Consider the following 16,541-nt stretch of genomic DNA (forward strand, 5'->3'; position numbering starts at 1 on the left):
AGCAATACATTGAGGAATAAAAATGCTACCGTTAAAAATACATTTTATTTCGTATTAGGAGACAAATTTAATGTATTACATGTTTATATACACACTCGCGTCTGCAACTGACCATGAATATACACATAACTGGGCATTAACAGTTTGAAATAAATAATGCACACATATTATACGTATATTCATGTTGGAGTACACTGTTTAACAACATTATGTATACATTTGTGTTCGTGTATCACAATGTCACTTCACTATGTTCAGATTCAAACTGAAAAAACATAACATAATGTTATTTTTGTAATTGTTAAATAGAAAACATTATTGATTATTATTTACATTTCGATTCGTTGGAAGTCCACCTTGAAACGATGTTCTACGCTGCACTTAGTATTTTCCTATAGTCTAATAGTTATTCTTAATAAGCAATATAAAAATCTTCCTTGCAATCCAACCTTGTATTAAATAGCTAAATACAGGACATTGCTCCTCTACCCATCATAATTCCCGAATAACGTTTTTTTTTTTTTTTTACTTTTTTTTGTTATCTTTTGTCGTATTTTTTGTAAGTTTATTTAATTTTTTTGTATATTCACACAAAATTTGTACAATATTGCAAATTTGTGGAATATATTTTTAAATAATTTTTCCGCTCTCAGCGAAAACTATCTAATGATAACTGTTTTATCATAAATACAATAATTGATTGAGTTAGTACGGGTTCTTATGCATGTTCAAAATTATCATATTAGATTTTGTACAAAAATAATAATAATCGTGGAACTACTCTCAGAACCATGTACATGTGTCTGGAAACTACAGCCTAGCAATGGTCGTTTAAAAATTGTATAATTGATCACTTTGAATGACATTTTCAAACTACATAAGATATCCAACTCGCTACTAAAGCTAATGTAAGCCTTTCAGCTTTCTCGGTATAATTATTAAAATGGCCACAAAATTGATTCTACTAAAGCAGTAAACAATGGCTGTTCAAACAATGTTAATTCACAAATTAAATTTTTGTTTATTTTTTCGTGATTCTCTGAAAACTTCGGTATGTTTAATATTCTGTATACGTATATTAAGTTTTGGACGATTACATCGTCGTTAAACATTCTGCACTTACGCTTTTATTGCAAAAATCTTGACACCAGTGCAGTATTCAATAATAAATAAAATTTCAACTAGTTCAATATCATAATTCCTACATGATTTGAAGCTTAATAAAGAAACAAGAAAATATGTGTATACAACACTGACGAAACACAAAAAATAAACTTCATTTATATGTATATATGTATAATAGATGTGTATGTTATATAAAGATTCAGACGGTCCGTAACACGCGCACATATGTATTTGTAGGTATACGCATTTAAATACACATGCGCGAGTGGATCGTTATAAATATCGATAACTGATTGTTAATCACATAAGTTAGAAACTTAGAAATCCTTTATCCTCTAAAAAGTAATTGTAGTTTACCGTCCAGTAAAGGATATACGTTATATTATGCGAACGTTATAACATTGGTTGGAATTATTGTTTCTTTTGAAAATAAATTCTATAAAAATTATAGCATCACGAATGTTCTAAAGTAGGCCTACAGTTATTTGGTTCTAATTAGCAATTTCAATTTGTCTTCCTTAAATGCGAGTTTTTGATATGGCATATCGAATAACTTTCACGTTAGTGAACATTGCTTATCTATTGCATACTGAAAACATTGGTAAAAGTACTTGAATTCATGGTATTAATCTTATGGCTCTTCTACGATGCATTTTCAATTTTATCTAAAGTAATCTTAGCACACGATTTTGCCGAAGTTTCAGTGAACTTGGAGGTCTAATGGTGTCTTTACCATTTCACTGTTATCACGTTTGAAACAGATGATTTGTGCGGCGAAATTTCTTACTCGATAATCAGGCTCCTCATTCTAATTCTATCATATTGTGATAATGAAAGATATTAAATTTCCGAGCAAGACTCAAACTTGTCCAAATGAATGGATATGTTTTCTTGCATTTCTATTATTTCCAGGGAATAATTTTTGAGAATAATTAAACAGATAAAATTTATCACTCTACAAATCGCGCAAATACGGTTTTGTTTTATGATTTTTGATAATGTTTCATGATCATTCGACTGGATTGAATTCGTAGTTATTTCTAATTGGTGTTAGTGGAGATAACTTTGTCAGTAAAAAAAAAACGATATAACTAGAAGTGAAGTAATATCTTCGTTACTTGTATGCTTTCGGACAGCTGATAACATACAATTGTCAATTCCATTTCACTTTAAATGCCATCAAAGTTATTCCTTTGGCGTGTATGTATGTAATTACGGCTCTATCACTTTACTGTTTCAAACGGAGTCCAACATCAATCAGCTCAACAAGTGTTCAACGATTGAACGTGCTTTTTCGTTGTGTTTTACTTTTTTGGAGAATTCAACGACCTTTCTCGTTCCTTATCTGCTTCCGTAAAAAATATCCTCGTTATAACAATATCACCTGTACTCAGGGTTTGGCAGCCAACATGGTCAACTTTCATATTATTCTGTTGAGTCCCAATTTGCTTACTACCGTGACAAGTGCAGATACATTTAAATGGAGATACTTGAATGTTGCTAGGTGGTGCCGGTGTGTCCGATGGGGCAGTGATTGTCGATAATATAGCTTCAAGACGTTCAATCTTTTCAAATCTGTCCATACGTCCATCCGATAAAACTTCGTCCATCATATGCATGGACTCAGTAAGGCTTGGTGGTTCTGAATTACGTGGAGACGTTACACCACCTGTTAATGAACACAAATACTATACGTGTACAGCAGCAGTATAAGCTATTCATTCGCATAATTATAAAAAATTTAATGCGACATTTATGGTATTGTTATGGATGTTGCAAAATTTTTTTACTATACCATCACTATCATATTTTGTTGTTTATAATTAAAAATGACACTCGATGCTGCCAAGAATTGTTTGAGATGATTAACAGCATTGGTTAAATTTCTTTGCAATAACAGCGAGGTAAAATTTTTCTTACCAGAATGAGAGTTTTCTGACGTATAACTATCCAAGCTAGGGTATTCGGCATCCCCATTCCTCTCATCTTCGTCGTAATCGCTGCTGTCACCTTTATCTTGCCCCAGGCTTTCGAGCTTTTCTAACTTTCTTGCAACCTTGTAGCTACCCTTCAATTTCTCCTTTTCCTCTTCTGTTAATTCCAAGTATCTCAAAAGTCTGATTTCACGGTTGCTGAGAACAATATTTTTGCCGGTAGTCTCCTCCATTCGTTTTCGTAAGTCGGCTACTTCGGTCTCGACTTTACGTTGCTTCTTACGTGCTTTAACCTCAATGGGCTTTATGTGCATTTGCACTTGTTCCTCACACAGTTCAGCAAATAGTGTGTGCATTTCTGGTTTTATAAGTCTATAACAAAAATATGATCAAAATTTTATTGTCAATTTGTAAAGTAGAGAAGCATTACATCTAGAATACTGGTAAATAACGGACATAACTTTTACCATGCTCCTCTCTATCGATAATAAGTGTGCACATTTTTATAGTCATTTTTAACCAAATTGATTCGCACGTACCTCGACATAGCAGAGTATATTTGAGGAACCAAACTCAGTACATCACAGCCAGCATACAGTAGCATATCCCGAGAAAGAGGCCTGCGAGACCAATACCTCTGGTCTCGACGATACACATTTTTCAGCTGATCCTTCAGCGGGTTACATGGAGCACCGTATAATTCGCAAAGCGCATTTAGATTAACATTTTTTACTTTGTACACAGGCTTGCCCGTTTCTTGATACTGTAGCACTGCGTGGGCAGCCTGAAAACAAGTTAAATCATATATTTATTAACAAGTTGAGATCGAATTTATCGAGTAACTGTAAATTGTGAGATGTAAAAATAATGTAGTGTCCAGCTAATGGATGTTCTCGAATATCCAAACTATTTTATATTCACCACAATAATCTGTTTTTCTTCTCGGAATGTGGAACACAATATTTTTTCACCACCATTAACGGAATATTAATTAATACTTTTTCTGGTTATACATAACGATTGTTATTGTATCGAGCTTTTCCAGCGATGTCGTGCACTATGTGCATGTTATAATCGAACGTGAGATGAGATTAGGAAAAAGATGGGAAATTTTTTGAGCATGTTTTTAGATTTAATTTATTCGGTGTATAACTTGACGCAAGAATAGTCAAATAATTTTACCGCAGGAATCTCGATTTTATAGGTTGCTGGACATCCTGAATACTCTAAGGGACAGAGAAAGAGGTGAAATAGAGATTCCACAATTGCTACTGTATGCACGGTTAAGTAGAAAGTCGTGAGAATACCATTGTGGCTAGGTTGAATGGTTTCGTGTGGTAGATTCATATCTTTCAACTTGGTGAAAATAAAATTCTATTACAAATGATATCACGAGAAACATGAGGATGTGGATACTATTAACAGAACTATGTGAAAAAAAACTCTATCATAATTTGTAGCATAATTAGGTACTTTTCGATTGCATTATATACCTGTGTATCAAAAACGTTATTCAAGGTGATGCCAAATTGGTTGAATAGATTCACACTATCGTTTCGACAATCGTGGATAACCTGAAACATAAAAATTAAATAATAACTTAATATGAATAGATTACTCTGCCACAGTCTTTTTATTTTATTATCCATGCACTCATAATATTGTTTTACAGCTTTGAATGCAGATTAATGGATTTCAAATTCTAATTCTTGATTCTTCCTTCTTTTTATTTACACTAAAAATTTTGCAAATTAAACAAATATTAAAAGAATTGTTTAGAGAACGAAGAATTATAATTTCTTGGACAAAGACTGCGTATGCGTACATATATATCGTAAGATGATTGTTTCTGGATTGTCCTTGAATCTGTATATATTAATGAGGTAGCACCTCCCGTACGTGGGATGTTGAAGGCTGGTCACATTGCTGACACAAATGCAAATTTTTAGTAAGCAATCTAAATCTTGTACATTTCGTGAAATACTTGGAATTCAACTTTACTCGCAATTAAAAATAATTTTCTAATTGTACAGCATCATGGGTGATGTACATATATATTTATATTTTAGATATGTCAAGCATAACGAAATGAAGTATATTACAACAATGCAAATTTGAGTAGTGATAATCTTCTGTCTTTTTTGATTTCTACAGAATCAACTTATGTTATCAGCTCTTAGTCAACGGACTTGAAATATTTACATTGATGTGTGTATAAAAAAAATGTATGAATGTATTGGGGAAGTGAAAAGATAATACTCAACAGGAAAGATGAGAAATTTCCTAATGTTGACCTAAAATCATAGTTGCTCGTAACTCTGAATTCTTTATAGCACATGAACCCGCTCTACTGCAGAAACATTTTAGCCTGATTATTATTTCAGTTAGCTTTCTTGGCTGGAATCTTATTTATGAGATTGCTATTAGTTTTTCCCTCACTACATTAAATTTTCAAGACAACCTTTGGTCAATGAGTTTATATGCTCCCTTGGATCTCTCTGGGGATTATGAATTAATGAAGAACTAGAGATTGATATTTCTTGTCAAGAAAATTGTGCTGTAATTTAAACTTTTTTTTGCAATGATAATTACTGTGCAGTAAAACATATCATAAGCAAAGACAGAAATTAAACCCTAAAAGGTTTGTTTTTAATTGCTGTAAATGATGATAAACCAAAGTTGAATGTTTCAGAGAGTAAAAACTGGATTAATTTGTTATATTTTGAAGTGTCACTGATAAGATACAACAATTAAATTTCCCTTTTCATCATGCATTGAAACTGCCATAGCATCAATTTGTGCTAAATCGCACGTATTGTATACAGTTAGCCTGAGAGTAGTTTGCCAATATAAATTATCTCTCGAAAAGAAAATATGATGACATTAGAGTGCAGTAAAATTAGCTAGATGTATTTTGAGGTAATATTGTAATCAATAAATCTGGTACCACGGTTTTATTTTGAAGTTCAAGATCACAGACAGTGTGAAGTCATGATGATAGTTATGCAAACAAGACCAAATGTCAGTGACCTACAATCAAGCAAACGTAGCACCAACCGTGGTTTTACAAGTTTATATATAATTTTTCTTTTTCTTGTATTCTAAACTCCCCCATTCTAACATTTCCGAGGACAGTTATTAGGTATATATGGTATATATGCTGCAATTTATTTTGGATTCAGGTCTAGTGCCAAGTCTACTAGTTGCATGGCCTACTTGGAGACAATTAGCCAACTCGATTGAACAGATATTGACTAGGTGACCATTTTGGTTGACGAACTCTATTACTGTGGACAGTTTGCAAATAAACACATCACTTTATAGTTACTAAAATTAGATTTATTGATTGCAAGATTTTCGTGTAAGGTGCCACAGAAATGTATAGGACCTGATATTGATCTATGAATGTATAAATACCCGGTAAAATAAAGGGCAAGAATGTATGTCAGCATCTCATAATAAAAGAAACTGTGAAATTATAATGCAAGCACATGGAGAAACGAATAAATTGTACATTTGGCATTATGGTAAAAATTTGCTATAAATTTTCGTTGCTGTTTGAAAGTTACTATTTTCAAGAATGATTGAACTTTTGCCAACTTGTGTAGTTTATCAACATTTGGCAGTTTATACGCAAGGGGCAACATAGACTTTACGTGAACGCATTAAATATTTAAAGATAAAAGGTTGTCTGTGGTCGGTCTCATATCTCACAGAGTCCTAGAATGTGCAGACTACTCCCTAGGGAGATTCCCTGAAGTTATTACCCCGTTCCGTTGCATGTTTCAGTTTCTAGCAGAGGTTCCTAGTCAAAGATTTTACCACGTTTGGCAGAAACATTCCATTTTCATTATTATTTCAAGTTAATAAAAGATTCTTTTTGCAGCCTTAAGATATATTGTTTAAAAAATAATCACTCTTCTTCTTTGATTACCGGGAATGTTTACTTTATTAAAACACTAACATTGAGAATATCTTTGCAATGGCAGATACGAAAAGGACACAGTTCCTTTTATGATGTTTCATATATTTTAGTGCACCAACAGTAATACAAGACTGTAATAAAATTCTTTATACAATACTATATCATATCTGATGAGATTCTGCCTTCTTGTCAATTTATAAACAGAATTGCTTTCCATATGATGAAAATTCATTATCCAATTACCTCGATGTTTAACTTGACACTTCCAATTACGAATCACCACTATATGTACAAAACAAAAATACTTCCAAGTCTAAGCTAAAGCTCTTCTATTGTTGAGGATTTGAATCAGATTAACTTTTATTGCTTCAAAATTTCCAAAAAAAGTATCGCCATTACTTTCGCTAATTCGCAGGTTTTATTTATTTTGGTAAACGGTTTTTGGGCAATTTTATAAAGGAAATAAATTTAGATTGTGGTGTACATCTGTAATTGACAACAGTAAAGCTTGAAACAAATGGGTTTGAAAAAAACGATGTCACAGTTGATTTTATCAGAAGGTTGAAAATTGATCAATTGATATGTAGCATGAAACGTTTATGACAAGTTTAGGAATTTATCTTGGAACAACCAATAAGTGGAGATATATCCGAGATTTTTATTGACGATTGCTGTTACTATTATGACACGTGATATCAAAGACATAGCTGTTATGCATACGCTTTGAATTTTTTGTAACTTGATACTAAAACAATATACAGTCTCTAGTGACTAGTAAGAAATGAAACATTACAAAATAGTCATCCTGGAATGAGGTAGTCCGATGAATATTGTTGTTGAATAACTAGTTAAAGATGAAATTACAGCCCCAATAGAGAGCAGGAAGTGGAAACAAAGTTATTTCAACCTTGTTTCAGATTACGCAATTCCATACCCAAATGATAAATTTCTACCCAATTTGACGCTATTGATAATATGTGCCAGAAAACACAGTGGAATATCAAGCTCAAAGTAAATATTAAATATTGGAACAAGCAGATATGATACAGTTACTAAATGTATGTTTTTCTGGGGAAAAATATGGGGCTAAAAATGAGATAATGGAAGTAATTTGGTTGTACGGAATAATGTCTACTTCTGCAAAAAAATATTTCAAAAGAATTGTTTATGATTCTCACCTTAATGACACTATTGCTTTCGAGAAGCTTCTGAATGCCTCCACTTTGAACGAGAGTTGGGCATGTAACCAAATCGAAAACATAAGCTTGTCCAGTCATAGTCCCAATTTGCAGAAGCGTCAACTGACCTTTAACTCCCAAATTAATGCCTTCGCAATCAAACGAAACAATGACTTTACCATCATGTTGCAGTCTTCTGGGATTCATGATGTCCTCAATTATTTGTAAGCTTTCTTTCGGATTAACAACGACTCTCGTTTGTTGAAATACTTTAAGCTTCCATGCTTCGCCCATTTGCACAGTTTGCAAATTACGATCTTTTTCAGTGTTGTCCGCTAGTGTTTTCATTACCAACGTATTTATTCTTTGCTTTAAAGTTTGCTGCTGTAAACTCAGCGGTGGTGAATTGTTATTGCTTTCCGTTGAAGTAGGTGATATGTTTTGGAGAGAGTTTGGTTGAGACACTGAATTATTTGAAGTGATTGAATTTGGCTGAGAACTTTGTAGAGACACTTGCAGCGAAGTAGGCTGAGATGTTTGTAGCGAATTTGGCTGCGATCTGTTATTGCTGTTTGGTATTCCTGGGCTGGTGGAACGCTTTATTTTTCCATGGCAGTTATCAATTGTGAATGTCTTTGGCCGGCTTATCAGAGTAACAAGATTACTTTGAACATGGAAGGCATCGGAAAACATTTTTAAAAACGTTGACAAATCCTGCGGTGTTTTGAATATCGAAGTCCAAGTTTCTTGGGGAAATTTAGAGGTAACAAGATGAAACAACTGATCGACCAATATTGGTCCTTTGTTTTCGATACATTGCGCAAAAAAGTCAAGCAGCCTAGCTGTTATTTCAGGGTCGATTGTTTCTGGTTCCAATTCGCGGAATGGTTCAGCTTTCATACCTTCATACTGTTTCAAAACAACGTTATCTTCTGTAACGGCAAAGGCGTCAGGATATTTCATGAGAAAGTCTCGAAACTCTTTGTAATGCTGTCCAGAAATGTGTCTGACCTCGGAAGAAGCTTGCGATCTATGACCTAGAAGACTTTTGATTGGTACTTCGGTGCCGATTCCATATTGCATCAGTTTCATCGAAAAATATTCGACTGCTTCCTGGGCGTAGTCCCTCTTCCCACCAAGATTTGATCCACTATCCTCAGCCACGACAGGTTGGAAGGTATTTACAAAAACATAGTCACCGTCGATTGAAAACAAGGCTGGATATTTGGCGAGGAATTTTTTCAGTCCACTCTGAGAGCCGCCAGCAATTTGTCGCATCTCTTTAGTAAAGCCCTTCGCTCCAAACTGGCAGCTTAAGTCATGCAGAGTTCTCGGGCCTCCCTTGTCCATCAGTCGTTCGAAAAAAAATAGCAAAGTCATATTGCGGACCAACTCATACTCAGAGCTATCCATTTTCTTTACGTGCTATTTTTATTACAATGAGTGTACTGCAGCTGCTACGGGATTGATATGGTGCGCTTTGTGGTACAAATCCAATCTTGATCTGGTGTAGCTTGAGTTCACTTTAATTGTGCATAAAAAAATATTTTTACTTAATTATTGATGCGAAAGTATTTCATCTTATTTTGTAATTAATCCCTGAATGTATTCTGAACTTTTGATTTCATTGCTTCCATATATATTTAGTAGAAAAAACTTTTGCTATGTGAGATTGAGAGCAGAGTTTCCATCAAGTCTAAAATAACCTGTTTGGCATACAAAATGTTTATATGGGTGTATATAAATACCGTTCCCATAATAACAAAGCAAATAGGTTTTCATGGCAGATAATATTTTAGCCTTGCTGTCTAGATAGTTTCTACAACTGAATAAATACAATTCGTAAGAAATAGAACTATCCAGATAGCAATTTTAAAATGCCACAGATTTTAATATTTACACGAAATTCCGGAAAAAATTTGAGGTTAGAATATTAACACATTTAATATGCACATCAATTGGGGGGTTAGTATTTCGTCAAAAAAACTAATAAAATCACGTAAATACGTATTCATCACGGATATTAAAAACTGTCACGATAAAATTTCCCCCGAACAGGTACAATTTGTTACCTCGGATAGTGCTCAGCTGCAACGAAGACCGAGCTTGGCCTCAATTATCTTTGATTCCGAAAAAAAATAGGCTGGTCGAGGGAAAAATTTAGAAAAAAACCGATCCCACTATAACAGAAGCACCTGAAATATATTTAACCACGATATCAGCCTTCGCCCGCGGCCACACGGTACACACACAACTTATAAAATACTATGACATTTTCGCATGAACTTCCACAATCGCCATATTGGCCCGAAGAGCCACAAGAATGTCTGCCTGGCGATGCAAGTGGCGAGTGAACGAATTGGCTTGGGGAGGGGGGGGGAAGCATATGTCAAGTGAATACCACAAAAGTCAAGCGTGCGTCTCGTCCGAAATGTCGTGGGTGTCAGGCCTAATAGTGGATATTATACGATATTATCCTACTGAATGTATTTTTTCCACGCCTCATTGTCGATATCGTTCAATCTCACGAATTTGAAGTTTCATTTCCGTTGCGTTGGCATGGAATTTATTTCTGAATGGGTCACATATATGAAAAAATTGCACTGGGTACAACCGCGGTATACCTATCTTCGCTCTGTTTACCTTACTGACTTGAAATTCTTATATCATTACGCAACGCCTAATTATTCTACCTCATAAAAGAGTCCACCTTATGTATACATATGCGCAGTATAGCACAAGCGGTACGCAATTCGCATATTTATTATGTACAGCGCTTGTAGCTTTCAAAAAAATTTTCAAATAATAGACGCTTGAGCTTGAATTATCATCTGATGTGCATAATATCATTTCTCACATCTTCAACTTCAACTTCACAACGATTATGGGATACAATATGTATAATAGCAATCATACGCAATGTTCCGAACAGTTCTGCAGGTTGCCATTCGTAAAATAAACAAGACACGTATATTGTCTGAATAATAAATTTACTGCTGGCGTTCTGCTGGGTAAAGTGCACTTTAACGTTTGTGAACTATGTTATTTTACTGAAATGAAGAAAAAGACGTTAGTCAAAACTATTGATGACGTTGATATACGGCGCGTATTTTTTAAACGCGACAATGATCGAGTAACAGGAGATTAAAAATAATTTAAAGGTCTGTGGCCTTATTTGTATCAGCTGACCGGTTGTGGATGACAGCTGGCACCCAGCTATGTCTACTTCCTGTTTCCAACAAGATAACTTATTCGTTTCGCCGCGTGCGGACGTGGATTTAAACAGAAAGAAGTTTAAATATTAAACGTCAATATTGCAACTAGTAATTGGTGTTAAAATTCCCCCGAGAATTCACCCGAAACAAATGTAAGCATTGTGTATTCTACAATTTCTCTTTTCGATCATCACCCTCAAAAGTTAACCTAAAAATGCACCATTTAAATACTTCAAAGTACCTTAAAGTTTTTTAAAGGAGCTTGACGATATTTTGCCACTTGTCGGCCACCGTATATCAAATATGCAAAAACGATTCTATTGTTTATTTTTGCAGAATCTCAGAAGGTTAATTCAATTGATAACGAACCATATTAATCGATCCTCAAATTTTCAAACCATAATGGCCTGGTTATGACTATATTATTTAAAAAAAACACATCTTGTCTGTAGCACTTTCGGTATTTACATCTAATTCCTCAATTACCTTGAAACGTGACACTTCACTCTCCTCACTGACCGCTTCGAGACATTCCTCTTTCTTCTTGTTTCAAGTTAATTATGGAATCAGATGTAAATTCGGAACGTAGCTCTGGTTGTACCTTAAAGTCACGTAACTCTAATTGTTGAGTGTCTTACTAACATTTTGTTCTTATCTGTTCTCTTTCAAGATGACAAAGCTTATGGAATGGGTTTTTGTGGCCACAGTATTTTTCAGTATATGGACAGCTGCAATCACTGGTAGTGCCCAATCGACACTCCTAATTAAATGGCGAACACCAATATTATACCTTCCCCTAACATTAATTATACTCTTTGGCTTATATGCTGTTAGTGTAGTTCTTTACCGAACTTTCACTTTCAACAATTGTGAAGAAGCTGCTGTAGAACTCCAAAGGGTAAGCAATCAACATGGGATTGCACATGGAATGCTGATTAACAAAAAAAAATTAGTTCTACAGAACCTTAGATCGATACACTTTACACATTGTTTAGTACCTATTTGTCTATTTCAGGAAATCAAAGAAGCCAGAGCCGATCTTCGTAGCAAAGGCCTTGCACTTAAAGAAGATTAAAGCTCAAATCTAAGTATCGATATCTCATCAGTTGCATTTGATGCCTCTCATCGTCCAGCAATAAATTCATTCGTTTTTTGCATCTCGTGAGACAATAAAATCTGTAATTTCATAATCAAATGGTTCAGCGGTTATTTTCTGAAATATGAAGTACACAATTTTAGTCACGACATGTTCTGAGTATCAATGTAAACAATACCAATATTTGTATCCAATTTTCGAGTGCATCACAGCCAAACCGTTTAAACGAATAGATTTAAATAAACACTCAATGTCAATGTAAATCACTACATTCACCTTTCTTTTATGTATAAGCTTTCATAATATTTTAATTCTAAGACACTGATTGTGAGCTAAAATGTGATCTTAGATTTATTAGACGAAAAAAATATGTATATATACATATATTATACAATAATGTATCAACAAATTGGAAAAATTCCAGGTGAAAATAAAACTTTGGTCAACATATTGAAAATGTATTTTGTAAATTCAATCTGTATAGTTTTTGTTTTTGGTACTCATGAGGTTTTATCTTCATAAGTTGCACCAAATAACGGATGTCTCATCTTCAAATTTTTCGGAAACGGAACAGTTGTCTTTGGAGAAGGCAGTTCCGAAGGAACTAATTTTGAATCAGACACAACTGAGATCTTCTGACAAAACTTCATACGGCCTTTAGATCGGATATTAACTGCAAAAAAAATAACATACAATATCAAGTAGTAGTGTAAATGAAATGCAATTGTAGTATAATAGTTGACGTACGTATTTTATAGTCGTTTTTTCGCTTGCTTGTAGTTAACACACAGGACAGATTGCAAACCCCCTTACTGGGTTTGCTTGAAACTTTGTAGCAGTCATCTCCAAATCTCAATACACTCATCCCTCCAAGTATGATCGTCTGATTCTCAAGATCTTTTGGATTGATCTAATGTAAATGATGTTAGAATATAAGCTACTATTACCAAATACCGTAAAATGATGTGACATATTGGGCGAATAATATACATTGCACTTTTGAGTCAAGTTCAGTTTTCACAGGAGTCGTGATATAAATGTAAAAATTGACAATTATACTGCGAGTTTCATCTTACCATTTTTGGAACATCCAGTATCCAAATTTCATCATCGTCGCTGATATCCTTCAATCGGAAATAAGCCTTTGTTGTATCCTGATTCACAGCTTCTGTGACAGCAAATTCTTGTAACTAGAAGCGACAGAAAATTATATTATTAGATAGAAAGTAAAGACTAACTTGTGTTGTTTACAACTGAGCTTACATTTCGTGGCCTGTGCCTTCTTTTCGGTGAGTGTTCAACTTTTTTACTTTTGTCTGGTTGCAGTAGGTTCGAAGATTCACCTGGAGTTTTGTGCTCATGCAAAATAATTTCGGATTGTTTATTAGTATGTTGTTGAGGTTGTTTGCTTGCACAAGGTGAATTTACAGAGAGATGATTGTCCGTTTCACTGTTTACAATTCGCCTTTTGGCCCGTTTAGGCTTAGAAGAAAGCAAGCACACTCCGACGTCTGAATGTTTTCCCGTATTCTGTGATAAAACTTTCAATGTATTACACTCTTTGACGAAACCATTGGCTTTTGAAGACAGTACATTTTTAGTGTTTAATGGTTCATTAGTTGATTTGTAGATGTTCTTCCGTCTTTGACTTGAAGTGGAAAGAACTTCTTCCTCTGGTGACACTGATTTATTCTCAACATTACATTGATTATCTATCAATCTATTTTCAATCTCCGTAAGTAATTGCTTTTTAACAGTATTCCTTACATCTTCATCATACGTTCTGCTAGAAAAGGACGAAATGCTGCCATTCAATGATTGATTAAAGCTTTGTGACTGAATGTCCGATGATGTACATTTCTCAGAGAAAGCGTCACTTTGTGATTGGTCTTCGTCTGCTGGTAGTAATTCATTTTCTCCAAATACGTTCAGATTCTCTTGAGTAGACGTCAATATATTGGAGCAAGCTTCAGCATCTGCCGACGAATTCAAATAACATGATTCGTTCAAAGCAAGACTACAACCCTCATTTGCTTCGCTATATCTCAATGGTTGCTTATCTTTTGAAGGTAATACACTTTCGACAAACTTGTCCAAATGTTTCAAAGTTTCATAGTCACAGTTACTCATGGTCCGAAGTTTACTCAATCTTCTCAAGTGACGCTCATTAAAAGATTTATGTCCTCTTTCATAATAGTCAATTGCTAATATTTTCAGCTTACTCCTACCATTCTTCACGATGCTTTCGACATGAAATTCATCATTTAAATCCTCGTGTTGGTTTTTGCTATGTCCGAGCTCTAGGCGTGTTTCATTGTCCAAGTTGCTATCAGACAGTTTTTCATTTCTGGAAGAAATTTCATATTGCGATTCTGACTGAGGAGTATTCAAGTCTTCGCATAAGATGACATTACTTGTGGCCTCATTGGATTTGATTGTAACAATTTTCTGTCGAGTTTTATTTGAAGTCTGTTTATCGGTAATTGTCCCATTATTACCGCCATCATCAGGAATGCTGTTGTCAGGACTCATGCTGTGCTGATCATCCAACACATCCGTTTCGGAAAAGCTATTATTACCAGAATCTCGGTCCAGGTTGTCAGTGGGCTTATCAATATCACTTTCATGATTGATATCGACTTTTTCTTTAATACCCGTTTTCGAATTGTCTAGGAATTTTGAATTTGTCCTTGATGTTTTTACATCATCTTCAATAGTGGTATTAACATCATACTTGTCCTGCTTGCGATTACCAGACTCGTGAGAATTATCATCAAACTCCAGAGATATTCCTAATTCATTACCTGCATCATCTCGCAGTTCCGGTGTAGTTATTTGCTCGAGAAAATTTACTGCTGCGCTATCGCTGATTACAGCCAATTTGCATTCAGAATCCAAACTGATGCTATCAATGGTTCCGATTTGAACACTGGTTGCTTTAATATCATAAATTTTTTTCACTGCATCATCATCTGTTTGAGTACTGTCTTGATTGATATTGCTGTTACTCGAAGAAGAAATTATTTCTTGGCTCGGTGATTCTGCTTTGCGTTCAATTGTTGGTACTTCTCGTCGAGATCGAAGTAGATACTTACAAATATTTTCTCCTGAATAACTTCGAGATTTCGCTGCTAAAAGTGATCTGGAAGATTTTGAGAGAGATGAAGATTTATTCCGTGTTTTCGCGATGAGTTGTGGCGATTTTTTCTTCGTGCATGATGGTGTTTTTCGCACGCATGATTTGAGGAAGGTGTGTAATTGATGTTTCGTTTTTTCTGCATGTATTCTTTTATAAGATTCATGATCTAGATCTGATTCATCGTCCGTTTCAGCATGGTTATCCCTGAACTCTCTAACGGATTGTCTCTTTAAGAACAGAAACTGTTTGTACTCGCGTAGGTTTCGTCTTTTTTTCAACTTGGAATTCAGGATTTTTGTTTGCTTAAGGATTTTTTTATCCAATGTCAATGTGTGTAATAAAGAATTATCGATTAACCTCTCATACACCGTGTTTTCCACTGGCTGCCAACGATTCGTGTAATCCAAACTCATTTCTTCAACTTACACGGACCGATTACCGATTTTATTATCACTGAAATTTGCCTCAACATCACAATTGGCAACAGAATTATATTCATTCATGTATTCATTACAGAGTATAGATATCGCATTCGTGATTTACTGGATATAAACAATTTAAATTTATTATTTACATGTCAGAGTGTCAGTTTTCTTGGGAAAAACTTCCAACCAAACTTAACCTCGCTCATCTTTCAAACTGCCTCGAGCATGGCTCTACACTCTGAACTAAGCAATTTTAGCTTACGCAGTGCAGCCACTATTGAAAGTCTCACTTCTGCTCACCATGACTAATTACTGCCAACATACCTGTAAGGAAAAATTAAATGGCTCAAATTTTACATACATTGACTCGTTGACTGAAGAATGTACTTCGACCAGCTTCGACTATTGACTGAACAATATTCTTCAGGCACCATTGTACCTTTCATAACAAAATCGATATTTCAACAAATGTTGCTGAAGTTTCTTATTTTGAATGTTTTGCCA

General features: G+C 34.5%; 3 protein-coding genes across 4 annotated transcripts; 1 reads left to right on the top strand and 2 right to left on the bottom strand.

Annotated features, from left to right (window-relative positions):
• Nucleotides 1-26: 26 nt before the first annotated feature.
• On the bottom strand, nt 27-11,044 carry LOC107223460 (egalitarian protein homolog). 2 transcript variants are annotated; one of them, XM_015663139.2, is made up of 6 exons: nt 10,235-11,044; nt 8,163-9,685; nt 4,553-4,633; nt 3,599-3,843; nt 3,046-3,431; nt 27-2,794 (listed from the first exon to the last, which is right to left on the bottom strand). In XM_015663139.2, the coding sequence occupies exons 2-6, from the start codon at nt 9,573-9,575 to the stop codon at nt 2,430-2,432; spliced, it is 2,490 nt and encodes an 829-aa protein (XP_015518625.2). In that variant the 5' UTR covers nt 9,576-9,685; nt 10,235-11,044; the 3' UTR covers nt 27-2,429. The 2 variants fall into 2 exon arrangements, with proteins under 2 accessions (XP_015518625.2, XP_046600320.1); XM_046744364.1 differs by having other exon boundaries at nt 8,163-9,868.
• A 61-nt stretch (nt 11,045-11,105) lies between these two features.
• Nucleotides 11,106-12,810, top strand: LOC107223445 (dolichol-phosphate mannosyltransferase subunit 3). The gene is made up of 3 exons (XM_015663124.2): nt 11,106-11,529; nt 12,048-12,275; nt 12,393-12,810. The coding sequence occupies exons 2-3, from the start codon at nt 12,048-12,050 to the stop codon at nt 12,450-12,452; spliced, it is 288 nt and encodes a 95-aa protein (XP_015518610.1). The 5' UTR covers nt 11,106-11,529; the 3' UTR covers nt 12,453-12,810.
• LOC107223439 lies at nt 12,539-16,540 on the bottom strand. Its single transcript, XM_046744347.1, has 4 exons — nt 13,737-16,540; nt 13,550-13,663; nt 13,221-13,383; nt 12,539-13,146 (listed from the first exon to the last, which is right to left on the bottom strand). The coding sequence occupies exons 1-4, from the start codon at nt 16,023-16,025 to the stop codon at nt 12,974-12,976; spliced, it is 2,739 nt and encodes a 912-aa protein (XP_046600303.1). The 5' UTR covers nt 16,026-16,540; the 3' UTR covers nt 12,539-12,973.
• Between the last annotated feature and the right edge of the window lies 1 nt (nt 16,541).

Source organism: Neodiprion lecontei, chromosome 1, assembly GCF_021901455.1.
Source record: "Neodiprion lecontei isolate iyNeoLeco1 chromosome 1, iyNeoLeco1.1, whole genome shotgun sequence".
NCBI classification, from domain to species: Eukaryota; Metazoa; Arthropoda; class Insecta; order Hymenoptera; family Diprionidae; genus Neodiprion; species Neodiprion lecontei.

What these genes read in the sequence shown, in the direction of transcription:
- LOC107223460 (XM_015663139.2), bottom strand. Translation starts at nt 9,575, where the DNA reads ATGGATAGCTCTGAGTATGAGTTGGTCCGCAATATGACTTTGCTATTT. An exon ending in AAAGCAATAGTGTCATTAAG is followed by an intron (nt 4,634 to 8,162) that starts GTGAGAATCATA and finishes TTTATGTTTCAG; the next exon opens with GTTATCCACGATTGTCGAAA. An exon ending in GTCAGAAAACTCTCATTCTG is followed by an intron (nt 2,795 to 3,045) that starts GTAAGAAAAATT and finishes GTTCATTAACAG; the next exon opens with GTGGTGTAACGTCTCCACGT.
- LOC107223445 (XM_015663124.2), top strand. Translation starts at nt 12,048, where the DNA reads ATGACAAAGCTTATGGAATGGGTTTTTGTGGCCACAGTATTTTTCAGT. An exon ending in CTGCTGTAGAACTCCAAAGG is followed by an intron (nt 12,276 to 12,392) that starts GTAAGCAATCAA and finishes TGTCTATTTCAG; the next exon opens with GAAATCAAAGAAGCCAGAGC.
- LOC107223439 (XM_046744347.1), bottom strand. Translation starts at nt 16,025, where the DNA reads ATGAGTTTGGATTACACGAATCGTTGGCAGCCAGTGGAAAACACGGTG. An exon ending in GAAGGCACAGGCCACGAAAT is followed by an intron (nt 13,664 to 13,736) that starts GTAAGCTCAGTT and finishes TGTCGCTTCTAG; the next exon opens with TTACAAGAATTTGCTGTCAC. An exon ending in AAAAAACGACTATAAAATAC is followed by an intron (nt 13,147 to 13,220) that starts GTACGTCAACTA and finishes TTTTTTTTGCAG; the next exon opens with TTAATATCCGATCTAAAGGC.